The following is a 13,148-nucleotide window of genomic DNA, read 5'->3' on the forward strand; positions in this document are numbered from 1 at the left end:
TTTTAGCACAAAAACTTCGAACTTAAGACTCCGAAAGTTCATTTAACAAACAATGCTCACTATTACGGACCTTCAAAATCAGATCCGGAATTTCATCGAATAATATTATTAAGCGAAATGAGCCAATTTCCTCGAAAGCTACTTTTGAAAGCAAAATTATCGCATTTGGGGCTCGGAAAACTCATGAATTGTTGTTGAACAGTTTCTTCGGCGTATTAGAGCTTAGTATGATTTTTAATCTGGCGGAAATTCCACGAAAATAATATAATCCTGCAAGCGTAGCCGTGGCAACAATTTGAAATTATTTCTATTACGAGTTTATGTTATAATGTTTTTCTCATTTTCGCTGGAATTTTCGTTAGTCACTCTTGACATATTATATTAAAAAATGTGGAATGACATAAAAAAACAGTTTCTGTGATAGCATTATATACAGCATGAATCTTAAATAATTCCTTAAAACTCTTCATCTACTCAGGTCACTCCGTGGCCATCACGGGCAGGAGACTGGCTCCTCGCAGGGGCCGGAGCTGGACGAAAGCTCTCACCTATCACACAACTCGAACCTATAGTTATTCCTAAATCAACTCAGTCAAATAGTCTAGTAGTCAGTTCTATTGAACTTCTATTGAACTAACTACTGACTACTTGAATTATTATTCAATCCAGTAACCTCCAAGAACACTACCCCTACTCAGTCAGCCAAGATCATGTCCGGTTAGGAGACTACCCTCAAGCCCATTGTGTGTGTAAGAGGACACGTCGATACGTCGATTCTGTTACATCATAGTGGTGTTACATATTTTAACATCATTTATGACCAGACTGTGCATAAATTAAAATGAAATTCTTTGTATGTTTGTTCTAAATGCATTCATTCATTCGAATGTATTGAAATTTGAAGTTGTTTTGACACTTCAAGGAAGGTTTATGTATATGGCTATTAAGGTAGCGCGTGTATAGTTTTAACAATTGGGCGATGATCTTAACAAATACACATTTAGCGATAGTTACAGCGTTACTAGCTTCTAAGTTTATGATAAAATGTAATGCAATTAACTGAATTTTAAGTTAATTACCAAATTCATACATATGTATGTATTTAAATGTAAAAGAAACTGTGTGTGTGTTTTTTACTTCATAAATAATCAGATCCAAATTAAAATAATAAAACTGAATTCTAAAAGAAAAACCATCAAGGTCCTTTTTGATGTTTAACTTTTTGAAGTCGTTGTGGCCTAACGGATAAGGCGTTAGGTGCATTCGTGTTGAGCGATGCACCGGTGTTCGAATCTCAGGCGGGTACCAATTTTTCTAATGAAATACGTACTCAACAAATGTTCACGATTGACTTCCACGGTGAAGGAATAACATCGTGTAATAAAAATCAAACCCGCAAAATTATAATTTGCGTAATTACTGGTGGTAGGACCTCTTGTTAGTCCGCGCGGATGGGTACCACCGATCTGCCTATTTCTGCCGTGAATCAATAATGCGTTTCGGTTTGAAGGGTGGGGCAACCGTTGTTACTCTACTTGAGACCTTAGAACTTATATCTGAAATTGGGTAACGCATTTACATCGTGGATGTCTATGGCCTCCAGTAACCACTTAACACCAGGTGGGCTGTGCGATCGTTCACCCATGAGAGCGAAAAAAATAAAAAATAGCTGGGCATTATTCTTAGTGGCTCAAAACTAAGATGAAACATATTTATTTTATTTTATTTAGTTTAGTCCTCTTAGATAATAAAAGTTAAACCGAAATAGTTGTATGAAATGAAATGTAGCTTTTAGCAAAAGCTGTTACTTCAATGAAATACAATAGTAACTATAATATAATGTATTCTAGATGATAAAGGAAATAAAAATAGAGTACCGTACTTGTTACCCAGCGTTAACATGCATGTCGCCACGCCAGAGATCACAACTTCGAATCTGAGAATATCACTCTATGCATCTAAATTATATGTAATGTAATGGGTGTACACGAACATTCACCGTGGCAGCATTTTAGGCTCGACTAACATTGACAATGACAAAGTCGAAACCTGTCCCTGAACTTTTTCTACTATAGTTTAGCAGACAAGTGTACTAGTAACCTGACTTATTTAAAGATTCAGTAATTCAAAAAAGTTTACACCTTTTTTTCGTTGTTGTTGTTAGACGGACGAGCTGACGTCTCACCTGGTATTAAGCAGTTATCAGAGTCCATACATATAATATAATTGGACTGTTTATTTAAGGGGTGGAAAAGCCTTGAATCGACCTATGCTTGAAGACAAATAGTCGAATCCACTATCTTATCATGCAGCTAAATAGTTATGTTATTCAGATTAACGAATACGACAAGAGTGTAGGAATCTTTGAACTCAGCCATACAGGGGTTAGAGGCTTTAATTCGTAATATTTATGGAGTCTGGTAGCCACTTATTAGGTGGGCCATGAGTTTGTTCACTCATCAAACACAAAGAACCAAAATACGTTAGTCGATTCGGACCAACGACTTACACATTCCGTTAGCGGGGCGATGTCAAAGTTAGACTGCACAAGGTGAATGAATACTTTTCTTAACCCCACCTCGCCCCCGGTACCTGCCGTCTTTTTGGCTCTATAAAACCAAGCTGCAGGACCGTTCATGTCAATCAACAGCTAGACATAGAATAACACGCAACAAAATGTTCACCAAAGTGAGTTAATTATAAAAAGTATACATTACTAGAGTACTGTAAGATTTTCTAGAATGATACGATAAATTGAGATGAAAACAAAAAAATATATATATTATTAAAAGTATTTATAAAACTTTCTAGATTATAACTTTCACCGCACTCCTGGCTGCAGCTAATGCTGGCCTTTACGGTCATGGACATGCCGTGTCCTCCCAAAACATCATTCGTCATAATGAGGCTCCCCTGCACTACGCCCAAGCTGCTCCAGTAGCGCACTATACCGCACCCATCGCCCACTACGCAGCCCCTATTGCCCACTACGCCGCCCCAGTGGCTCACTATGCCGCTCCTCTGGCCCACTACAGTGGTCATCATGAATACGTAAGCAATAATTGAATATTATGACGATCTTAATTTTTATTACTAACTAGCTGATCCGGCAAACTTCGTAGTGCCTCAATCGATAAACAAAATATCTAAACTTTTGTATAAAAAAAACTTAAAACAAACAACAGGAATCCCTCCGACGGGGGACACATCAAAGGAAAAACAAAATTGTTATTTTTATTTAATTCCGAGCATTTTCATATTTATCTACCTTTTAAAACTTCTCTGGACTTCCACAAATAATTCAAGACCAAAATTAGCCAAATCGGTCCAGCCGTTCTTGAGTTTTAGCGAGACTAACGAACAGCAATTCATTTTTATATACATAGATTATGTCAATGTTTTTTTTTTAATATTGTCCGATTTCCCAGGCTCATCCCAAATATGACTTCGCGTACTCAGTAGCTGACCCCCACACCGGCGACCACAAGTCCCAGCATGAGTCCCGCGACGGTGACTCCGTGCATGGCTCCTACTCCCTGGTCCAACCTGACGGCTCCGTCCGCAAGGTCGACTACACCGCTGATGAGCATCATGGGTGAGAAAATTATGATAAAAATGTTACTCACATTCAAATGAAAAATCCAACAATCTTCAATAATTTTAACAATTTTTTCTCTGTTTCAGCTTCAACGCTATAGTCCACAACTCGGCTCCCTCCGTACATCCCATCGCCCACCACCATCATTACTGATTGATAGAGCTCCACATGAAATCAATAAAATAAGTCAAGATGAATGCATGTTATAGGATGTTGTGTTAATGTGTATTAAAATGCAAACAGTGTTTGAATGAATAAAAAATTTAAAAAAAAACAATATTTTTGCTATAACAAATACTAATGCTCTAAGCATATACCTTAAACAGCTCTACAAGTAGCATTAAAATGTTTTCAAAATATAAAAACATTCATATATTCTAATGTAATTTTTATAAGAATGATTGAGCTCTCATAAACTATTCTATGAACGGCAAAGGAAAGCTTTTTGATTTTCATGACACTCAGATTTTTACCAATACTAAAACTTAGCAGTGGCTATTACTGAGATACCAAAGATGCCGACTTCAAAATTACTTCGAAATTAGCTATTGAATTTTTCAAAGCACCTACTAGTATATAGTAAATAAATGCTATTGAAGGAATTGCCTAGAAGTAAAAATGAAATTAGATAATAATGTTCCGGAGAAAACACTTTTATATCATTATATTATATAGCATAGTGTATGTTTTTGCCTCTTGAGATAAGAGATCGAAATCCCAGTTGCATTTTAAATCGGCTCTCTCTTTCAAAACGGAGAAGTCCGTACCCTCGACCACCACCAACAAATGTACCACCAACAAATTTGATCGCAGTACGTTGGTATAATATTCGGAAAACGCTACTGTACATTTTCCGGTAATTACCTTAGTCACCTTTACAATATCTCCCGAAATATATGTAGTTTTTCTGTTCTAGACCGACACCATACAGACTTCGAACTAAGCTATAATCATATTCGAACCATAGGATTCACAAAACTGTGACTGTTTTAGTTTTCTGCACATTGCACTTAGTTTAATACATCGTATACTCGTCTCGAGCGATAATATTATGCTGTTTTACAAACACAGTTTTTTTCTGAATATGTACACAGTAACGTATTTACACACACACACACATACACATCACTAAAAATATTCACAAAAACATTTACAAATAAGGAATATCTTCGTACAAATAGATAGAATATAAATAGAGCAAGGGAGCTATGCTTGGAGTTACCCTGCGAGATCAAGTCAGGAGTGAGGAAATATGCAAGAGAACCATAATAACTGACATAGTCCAAAAGAATGGGATGTTGCAGCGGCTGTGGGCAGATCTCATTGGTCGTAAAACAGATAGTCGCTCGGGCTAAAAAGTTCTTGTGTAGGGACCGCGTACCAGAAAACAAAGCGTAACCTTCTATAAAGTGGACCGAAGACTTATTGAATGTTGTGGGAATCCGCAGGATGTAAACAGCGCAGAATCGGTCATTGTGGCGAGACTTGGTGGAGGTCTATCTTCAGCAGTGGAGATCTGTGGGCTGATAAATAGATAGGACTTATAGATTGCTCGGGAAAATATCACCACCCATTTTATTTATGCAGCGAAAGTAGCGTTCCGATAGAAAAGGTGTGACAGCTATTCTAAAAAACAATTCGGACTTCGAACTTTTGTCCCAGGATATCTTTGTTGCTATGTTCATACCACACAGAAGGTCACTTAATATTAGGAGGGAATCGCACGGAACTTGCGCCTGTAAGTGAAATAATAAAATTCAAACAGAATAATGAGAGAAACATATAATTTATGCAAGACACGGGTTTTATTTAAAAACTAACTATCCGCTCGCAACTTTTCTTACGTGGATTATGCTATATATCGCCTAATCCAAGTGGGATGAAAGATTCATTCATTCCCGGGGTTTAACTATTTCAATGCCGCTGTCGTCATATTTGTTCAGTGGCTTGGGCATGAAAATGTAACAAGCTAACAAAGTTGCTTTCATGTATAAAATTATTATTAACTTTATAACTTGTAATTTTAAACTCTTTAGGGTAAACGCCGAAAATATTGAAATAATATTAAATTAGTATTTTTTGCAATATCTAAAAGTTATAATACAAAATATTTGCTGCCTTTGCTTTCTATTAATCTGTGAATGCTACACAGAATAATTTATTGGTTCCGGAGATATGCGTGAACAAACAGAAAAAAAGGTATTTTAGAAATTGCTGGCTTATGTTCTCTCATTCTTCTTTGGTTAAATTTATTCTATTTTGATAAGTTTTCAATATATAGATACACCGATTTCTGCTGCTTTTATATTAAAAACTTCAAATGTAATTTTAAAGGAGTCCGACAAAAATGTGTCTTGAAATGTCTTTAAAAAGTTTAATTTAGATTTTAACATGTTCTCGTATTGATAGTTCACAATAAAGTCAATGTTAAATGAAAGAACATAATTAAAATTAAATGTTCTACCGCTGTAACGGTCTATTTAATAGTGCAGGAAATAATGATTTACACATTAATTCATACGTATGTATTTCGGCACCGGGGCTGTCGGTGTCAAAGTTTGAGTCAAGGTGAACGCGCACATTTCTTTACCCCACCGCGTAAGCGCACGTTCTATGTTCTATAAAACCAAACTGCAGGACTGTCGATATCAATCAACACTCAGTTGTAAAATAGAACACACGACAACATGTTTAGCAAAGTAAGTTTTATTGTGTCGGAAACTATTCTAAAAGTTTCTTTGAGCTCTTTTTTGAGAATAAAAAAGTATAAAAAAAATAGTCCTAACAAAAATATGCATTATTTTAAAAAATCAATCATATTTAACTTTTTAGATTGTAACTTTCGGTGCTTTCTTGGCCGCGGCCAATGCCGGACTCTACGGTCATGGACATGCCGTGTCCTCCCAAAGCATCATTCGTCATGATGAGGCTCCCCTGCACTACGCCCACGCTGCCCCAGTGGCGCACTATGCTGCTCCCATTGCCCACTACGCCGCCCCTATTGCCCACTACGCTGCTCCAGTTGCCCACTACGCCGCGCCAGTTGCCCACTACGCCGGTCACGATGAATATGTAAGCAATTATTTTATTTATCCCTATCTTAAACAGAAAACCTAAATTTGATTGTAATTTATGCTAATTAGATGCACCAATCATACTTTACTGTTCCAGGCTCATCCCAAATACGACTTCGCATACTCAGTAGCTGACCCCCACACCGGCGACCACAAGTCCCAGCATGAGTCCCGCGACGGTGACTCCGTGCACGGCTCCTACTCCCTCGTCCAGCCCGATGGTTCTGTCCGCAAGGTCGATTACACCGCTGATGAGCACCACGGGTAAGTTATCAATCAATTCTATGTTCAGAATAAGGCAAGATAAACATTTATTTAATCGTTAACAAATTTAAAATAAAATATTAACTTTTTAGTAACTTTTAATACATATTTTGTTTGTTTTTTTTTCAGTTTCAACGCTGTAGTGCACAACTCCGCCCCCTCCGTGCACCCAATTGCTGCCCATCATCACCACTACTGAATAAATAAATATAAATAAACATATTCGATATTTCCCGATTATGTTGTAATGGAAATAATATTCTTATTGTAATATTTATGTATTTTTTGCAATGTGTGTGAATGATAACATGTAAATAAAGTATGTCTGTACGTTTCTAAATAATATTTTCTTTCCTTTTCAATATCCTACTGTAACTCTTCATTCCTAAATTATATTTACAAACTAAAGATATGTTTGGAGTGATTGAAATGATAAAGTGATCTTATTACTAACGAAGAAAGATTAATGATGAGAATAAAATATTATACAAGAAATGTTTTGTAGTTTTAAGATTCCAATAATCATCTATCAATCTCAGAGGGATATACTTAGTCTGGCCATAAATACTGTTACAATTAAAAATAAACAAAATTGAATTTGAATTTGGAATCTGTCATTTTTATATGATTGCTCATTGAGTTTTCTCATTTTGGCGCCAATACATTGTACAATATTTTACGATATTAAAATGGAGTGGGGTGATAAAGAGAACCGAATCGCTGTGATTGCATTACACAAAATAGGTATGGAGCCAAATGCAATTTCTAAAACTCACCATACGCTTGGTATTAGTAAAATGTTTGTGTACCGGGCTATTAATAGGTGCAATGAGACCTTCTCTGTTTGTGACAGAAAAAGATCTGGCCGTCCACGTAGTGTTCGTACGAAAAAAGGGGTCAAAGCAGTAAGGAAAAGAATTCGAAGAAATCCTGTCCGAAAGCAAATATTTTATCTCGGGAGATGAAGATAGCACCTAGAACCATGTCGCGTATTTTAAAAGATGACTTAGGACTTGCAGCCTATAAGAGAAGTACTGGTCATTTCTTAACTGATAATTTATAAGAGAATAGGGTCAGTTTTAGAGAGTACGGCTTGTTCTAAACGCCATGATAATTTGGAGTCCCTAAAACAATCCGTACGATAGGCAGTGAAAAATTTTCTCATGGAAAAAATACGTGCTTCTATTGATAACTGGCCTCAACGTTTAAAGGACTGTATTGCAGCCAATGGAGACTACTTCGAATAAGCTTTTTATACTTTAAATTGCTTTTCTTTTCTATTAACTATTTAATTTGCTTTTCTAATTTTCGTAAAAAATGTCATAATTATAATATTATACAAAACAAAATCCATTGAATTTATTGAGTCAGACCTTCCCTGTAATCGATGTTTTACGTTGTTTTATTTTTTTAAATAAGAGAACACTTATTGCGGCATAACTATAATTGTTAGACATATTATGCTGTTGTGACGACACTTTTTGTAAATAATGATGTGTTCTGCAAAGTCGTAGTACATTATTTTATTCTATCATCAATAGTTTCCGCAGCGCACGATGTATAGAATATTTTAGGTAATTTACACCGTTACAATTTATTTAAGGTATTTTTTTTGTACTCCTTAGGTTACATTATTGAAGTTTTAGTAAGGATCCCTATTTTTTTTAAAACATAATATTTCCTTTATCATCCAGGGATAGCGTAGTTAATAGATAACGTATCTAACTGTGAAATAATTTTTCAAATCGGTTCAATAGTTCGGATCTTATTCAATGCAAACAAACAAACAATGAAATCTTTCCTCTTTATAATAGATAATAGAATTAGAGATTAAATGTTTTTACAAACTGACTTTAATACACACAATCTGTAACGCTACAAATGTTTTATAATAATAATGTTCAACGTCAATTATTAAATGTCAATAATAAATGTTACGCTCGCGATAACTGAACCCAACTTCCGTAGAAACAGGTTGTCGTACGACAATTTTTTTCTTTATGAAGAATGAATTATTGGTGTCCTGGAGGCCTTTCCAGTTTCACCAAGACAAATGAGCGAGCACGGGCTCAGCCAGGAGGTGCGAGATTTGCTAACAGCTGCCCGAACTCCTGAGAAGGAGAACTTACAGGTCAAAAATAGCTGCTTCGTGAACCCCACAGAACTGCTACAGCTCAAGTTCAATTCTAGGTAAACGCGCTGGGTGCGTTATTGCTTACTAAGGTGTTCGGTCATATTACGTCGAACACATATCTCTATTAATACAGGCAAACAATAAACTGGTGGTAGGACCTCTTGTGAGTCCGTGCGGGTAAGTAACACCGCCCTGCCTATTTCTGCTGTGAAGCAGTAATGCGTTTCGGTCTGAAGGGTAGGGCAGCCGTTGTGACTATACTGAGATCTTAGAACTCATATCTCAAGGTGGGTGGCGCATTTACGTTGTAGATGTCTATGGGCTCCAGTAACTACTTAGCACCAGGTGGGCTGTGAGCTCGTCCACCCATCTAAGCAATAAAAAATAAAAACTATGTCCGTTTCACATCCTTGCGACAGAAAGAAAAAAAACTATTGTATTGAACACAAATAAACCAAATTATTCAACCAATACATATCAGTAGAACGATTCCATATTAATTCATATAATTTCAAAAGCAAACTACAATTTAAGATTCATTCTTTTTATTATTCCATTGAATGTATAGGGTCGATGAATACAGTTACAATTCAGTGTTCAAAAACACATGCTATAAAAAAATAGAAAGGTTTTATTTCTACCGTGACGTGATTAAAAATATACGGCAACCTTCAACCCTGTATTTCGTGGCGTGAAGTGCCAAATTTTACATAGTCCAACTCACTAGCTCCCCATACACTTTCCGAATTCGATCTCGAGTATAAAATATGTGGGAAACCAACGGTAGAATAGTTCCGTATATTTAACTCACCTACAGAAATCAGCACGCAACACTAACACGTGGGTCTGGGTTCGGAATTTCAATATCTCATTACAATTCTTTTGTCAAAAAAGATGGTACGATTTTTGTTTGCTTTAATATGGTTTAACAAATGAAATTTCTACCAAATTAGAAAGTTTTTAAGTCTATATTAGTTTTACTCTGTCCGGCGGATTAAAAATACTTAAGCTTTTTTCAAAGTTGTTAATGGATGTTAACTTCATTGACCACAACTGTATGCTTTCGTTACCTATAAATAATACATAAGTCTAGTCTGCTTTACTATTCATAAAACGTTTTAATATTGGTATAGACATATGAAAATTCTGAAAAGCTTAAACAAGTTTATTATCACCTTAATAGATGCACAATAATACGACAGATTCGATCGAAATTCAAATTTTTTTTAAGACGGACTTAAGCCATGTTTCTCCAAAGCCGAACACAATATTGTGGGAGTAAAGCACTCAAATCTTTTACCCCATACCTGTGGATTGAGACGAGTAAGTCTGCGGATGCTTCCCAACCGCAGTTCACGTCTATTCGTGATCATGACGCTTGCAACAGCGACGACATATGAGAAACTTACTAAAAGTAAAAAACGTGATAAGAACCAGCTCAATAATGTCTGTAATGCGGATAGCCGCAAAATATAGAAAGCAATTCGTAACCCAATAGATTGTAATCAATTTTAAAACTGCTGATAGAAGAGTTACTAATGTCCATGCAACGTGTGTCGCAGTATGTGATGTCTAGTGACCACTTACAAAGTAGTGGTCCTTGAATTTCTTTCAACTGTACTGAAAATGATATGAATTATATTTACGTTTTACTACCATGATCGTTTAACACAATTTATTTAAAATCAACATATAGATAACAAACGCAATATCTTTAATTATTTATTTCGAAGAAATTGCCGTAGTTTAAGGATAGGACGGCCGATGTACTCTTGTCGATCAGCAAGTACTAATCTTTCTAAAGAAACACGTAGTTTAGTCATATTCACGAATGACTTCCACGATACAAAAGTAAAATCAAACCCGCAAAAAAATGTAATTTTCGTAATTACCATACAATGGAGACATATTGTTTCAGTGTCAAGGTGATTTACATTGATAGATGATATCTATGGGCGCCGCAAATATTCGTAAAAACATTATCTTAATAATAATAAAATGGAAGATCGTTTCTAAATTGTTTTCACATTCATAGTCGCGAAATGTTAAATAGACCAGCATAATTACAATATAATTAAAACTGAGATCCTCCTCCTCGCGTCGTTTTCCTCATTACTGAGGGTCGAGACTCCCCCGCTGCATCAGTTTCTCCCATACGACTTCCCTCCATCTGCCGCGATCCTTTGCTTCATGAAGGGCATTATGGAAATTGATGCTCAGAGAAGATCGTACTTGGTCCGACCATCTTGTGGGACTGCGTCCTCTGGGACGTTTGCCATCTACCTTTCCTGTCACCATCAGCTGTTCAACTGAGATAATTCTCTATTAATAGTGCAGGAAATAATGAATTACACATACGTATGTATTTCGGCACCGGGGCTGTCGGTGTCAAAGTTTGAGTCAAGGTGAACGCGCACATTTCTTTACCCCACCGCGTAAGCGCACGTTCTATGTTCTATAAAACCAAACTGCAGGACCGTCGATATCAATCAACACTCAGTTGTAAAATAGAACACACGACATCATGTTCAGCAAAGTAAGTTTGTTGTGCCAGAAACTATTCTAATGAAAAAGTTTCTTTGAGCTCTTTTTTGAGAATAAAAAAATAGTCCTAACAAAAATATTCATTAATTTAAAAAATCGATCATATTTAACTTTTTAGATTGTAACTTTCGGTGCTTTCTTGGCCGCGGCCAATGCCGGACTCTACGGTCATGGGCATGCCGTGTCCTCCCAAAGCATCATTCGTCATGATGAGGCTCCCCTGCACTACGCCCACGCTGCCCCAGTGGCGCACTATGCTGCTCCCATCGCCCACTACGCCGCCCCTATTGCCCACTACGCCGCACCCGTTGCTCACTACGCCGCCCCAGTTGCCCACTACGCCGGTCACGATGAATATGTAAGCAATTATTATATTTATCCCTATTTTAAACGGAAATAATAAGTTGCATTGTAATTTAAGCGAATTAGATATACCAATCATACTTTACTGTTTCCAGGCTCATCCCAAATACGACTTCGCGTACTCAGTAGCTGACCCCCACACCGGCGACCACAAGTCCCAGCATGAGTCCCGCGACGGCGACTCCGTACATGGCTCCTACTCCCTCGTCCAGCCCGATGGTTCTGTCCGCAAGGTCGATTACACCGCTGATGAGCACCACGGGTAATTCATTATTCAATAAACCGACTAGTGTGCTGAGGGTCATACGTGCGATACCCAAATCGGGTACATATTCTTGTAGTCAACCGATGTCTTTGGCCCATCGTCTGGGCGATTATTCCATATTTAACTATTTATTCAAATGTATATATTGTATGTAATTATGTAAACCACTTTTTCGGTTTTTATAATCTAGGGAATGCTAGTTTGAGGGCAGATAACGCTGTGTATTATGGCCCCGCTTGTTTATTAATTGAATTCAATCTAGATAGATCGAACAGATGTTCTGAATAACTGACGGGAAATTATCTAATATAATTTTTCTGTGGGAATCATATGCTGTTTATTCGTTTACAGTTTCAACGCAGTAGTGCACAACTCTGCTCCCTCCGTGCACCCCATCGCTGCTCACCACCATCACCACTATTGAAAAAAGAAATAATAGTAAACTAACTCGAAAAATAATGATAAATATTTAAATGAAAATAATACTCTACTTTATAATATTTATGCTTTTGTAAAAATGTGAATGTGATAAAATGTAAATAAAGTGTATGTTTCCTAGTTGTTTATTTAATTCATTACTTAAAATTATTAAAAATAGGGGCTGACCAATGTATTGGGGCAATTGATAATGAATTTATTTTAAGTGCTCCCTCAATTATTAGAAGACATAATCCCCGAACTGCATGTAGATTTAGATTTAGAACTGTAGATTTTTTTATATTGTACTTAATATTGATGAAATTTGTCTACACTTCTTCTGTCCTTTTTCTCCATCTTATACCAACCACTATGTGGGGTCGGCACAGCTAATTTTTCTCTTCCATTCTCTTATATCAGCCATCATCTCAACACTCACTCCTCTCTCTCTCATATCATCATTCACACACTCCATCCATGTCTCTTCGG

The 13,148-nt window shown here is 36.6% G+C and overlaps 3 protein-coding genes across 3 annotated transcripts; all 3 read left to right on the forward strand.

Annotated features, from left to right (window-relative positions):
• Window positions 1-2,657: 2,657 nt before the first annotated feature.
• On the forward strand, window positions 2,658-3,859 carry LOC114243049 (uncharacterized). Its single transcript, XM_028174413.2, has 4 exons — window positions 2,658-2,688; window positions 2,812-3,051; window positions 3,429-3,595; window positions 3,685-3,859. The coding sequence occupies exons 1-4, from the start codon at window positions 2,677-2,679 to the stop codon at window positions 3,749-3,751; spliced, it is 486 nt and encodes a 161-aa protein (XP_028030214.2). The 5' UTR covers window positions 2,658-2,676; the 3' UTR covers window positions 3,752-3,859.
• Window positions 3,860-6,155: 2,296 nt separating this feature from the next.
• Window positions 6,156-7,279, forward strand: LOC149500312 (uncharacterized). Its single transcript, XM_089736973.1, has 4 exons — window positions 6,156-6,297; window positions 6,431-6,670; window positions 6,770-6,936; window positions 7,066-7,279. Exons 1-4 carry the CDS (start codon window positions 6,286-6,288, stop codon window positions 7,133-7,135), a joined length of 489 nt encoding a protein of 162 aa, XP_089593099.1. The 5' UTR covers window positions 6,156-6,285; the 3' UTR covers window positions 7,136-7,279.
• A 4,182-nt stretch (window positions 7,280-11,461) lies between these two features.
• Window positions 11,462-12,800, forward strand: LOC114243125 (uncharacterized). Its single transcript, XM_028174504.2, has 4 exons — window positions 11,462-11,606; window positions 11,733-11,972; window positions 12,073-12,239; window positions 12,594-12,800. The coding sequence occupies exons 1-4, from the start codon at window positions 11,595-11,597 to the stop codon at window positions 12,664-12,666; spliced, it is 492 nt and encodes a 163-aa protein (XP_028030305.1). The 5' UTR covers window positions 11,462-11,594; the 3' UTR covers window positions 12,667-12,800.
• The last annotated feature ends 348 nt before the right edge of the window (window positions 12,801-13,148 follow it).

This window comes from Bombyx mandarina, chromosome 22 (genome assembly GCF_030267445.1).
Source record: "Bombyx mandarina strain Sakado chromosome 22, ASM3026744v2".
Lineage (NCBI taxonomy): Eukaryota > Metazoa > Arthropoda > Insecta > Lepidoptera > Bombycidae > Bombyx > Bombyx mandarina.

Coding starts and splice junctions, on each gene's coding strand:
- LOC114243049 (XM_028174413.2), top strand. Junction 3,052..3,428: donor ACAGTGGTCATCATGAATAC/GTAAGCAATAAT, acceptor CCGATTTCCCAG/GCTCATCCCAAATATGACTT. Junction 3,596..3,684: donor ACCGCTGATGAGCATCATGG/GTGAGAAAATTA, acceptor TCTCTGTTTCAG/CTTCAACGCTATAGTCCACA.
- LOC149500312 (XM_089736973.1), top strand. Junction 6,671..6,769: donor ACGCCGGTCACGATGAATAT/GTAAGCAATTAT, acceptor TTACTGTTCCAG/GCTCATCCCAAATACGACTT. Junction 6,937..7,065: donor ACCGCTGATGAGCACCACGG/GTAAGTTATCAA, acceptor TTTTTTTTTCAG/TTTCAACGCTGTAGTGCACA.
- LOC114243125 (XM_028174504.2), top strand. Junction 11,973..12,072: donor ACGCCGGTCACGATGAATAT/GTAAGCAATTAT, acceptor TACTGTTTCCAG/GCTCATCCCAAATACGACTT. Junction 12,240..12,593: donor ACCGCTGATGAGCACCACGG/GTAATTCATTAT, acceptor ATTCGTTTACAG/TTTCAACGCAGTAGTGCACA.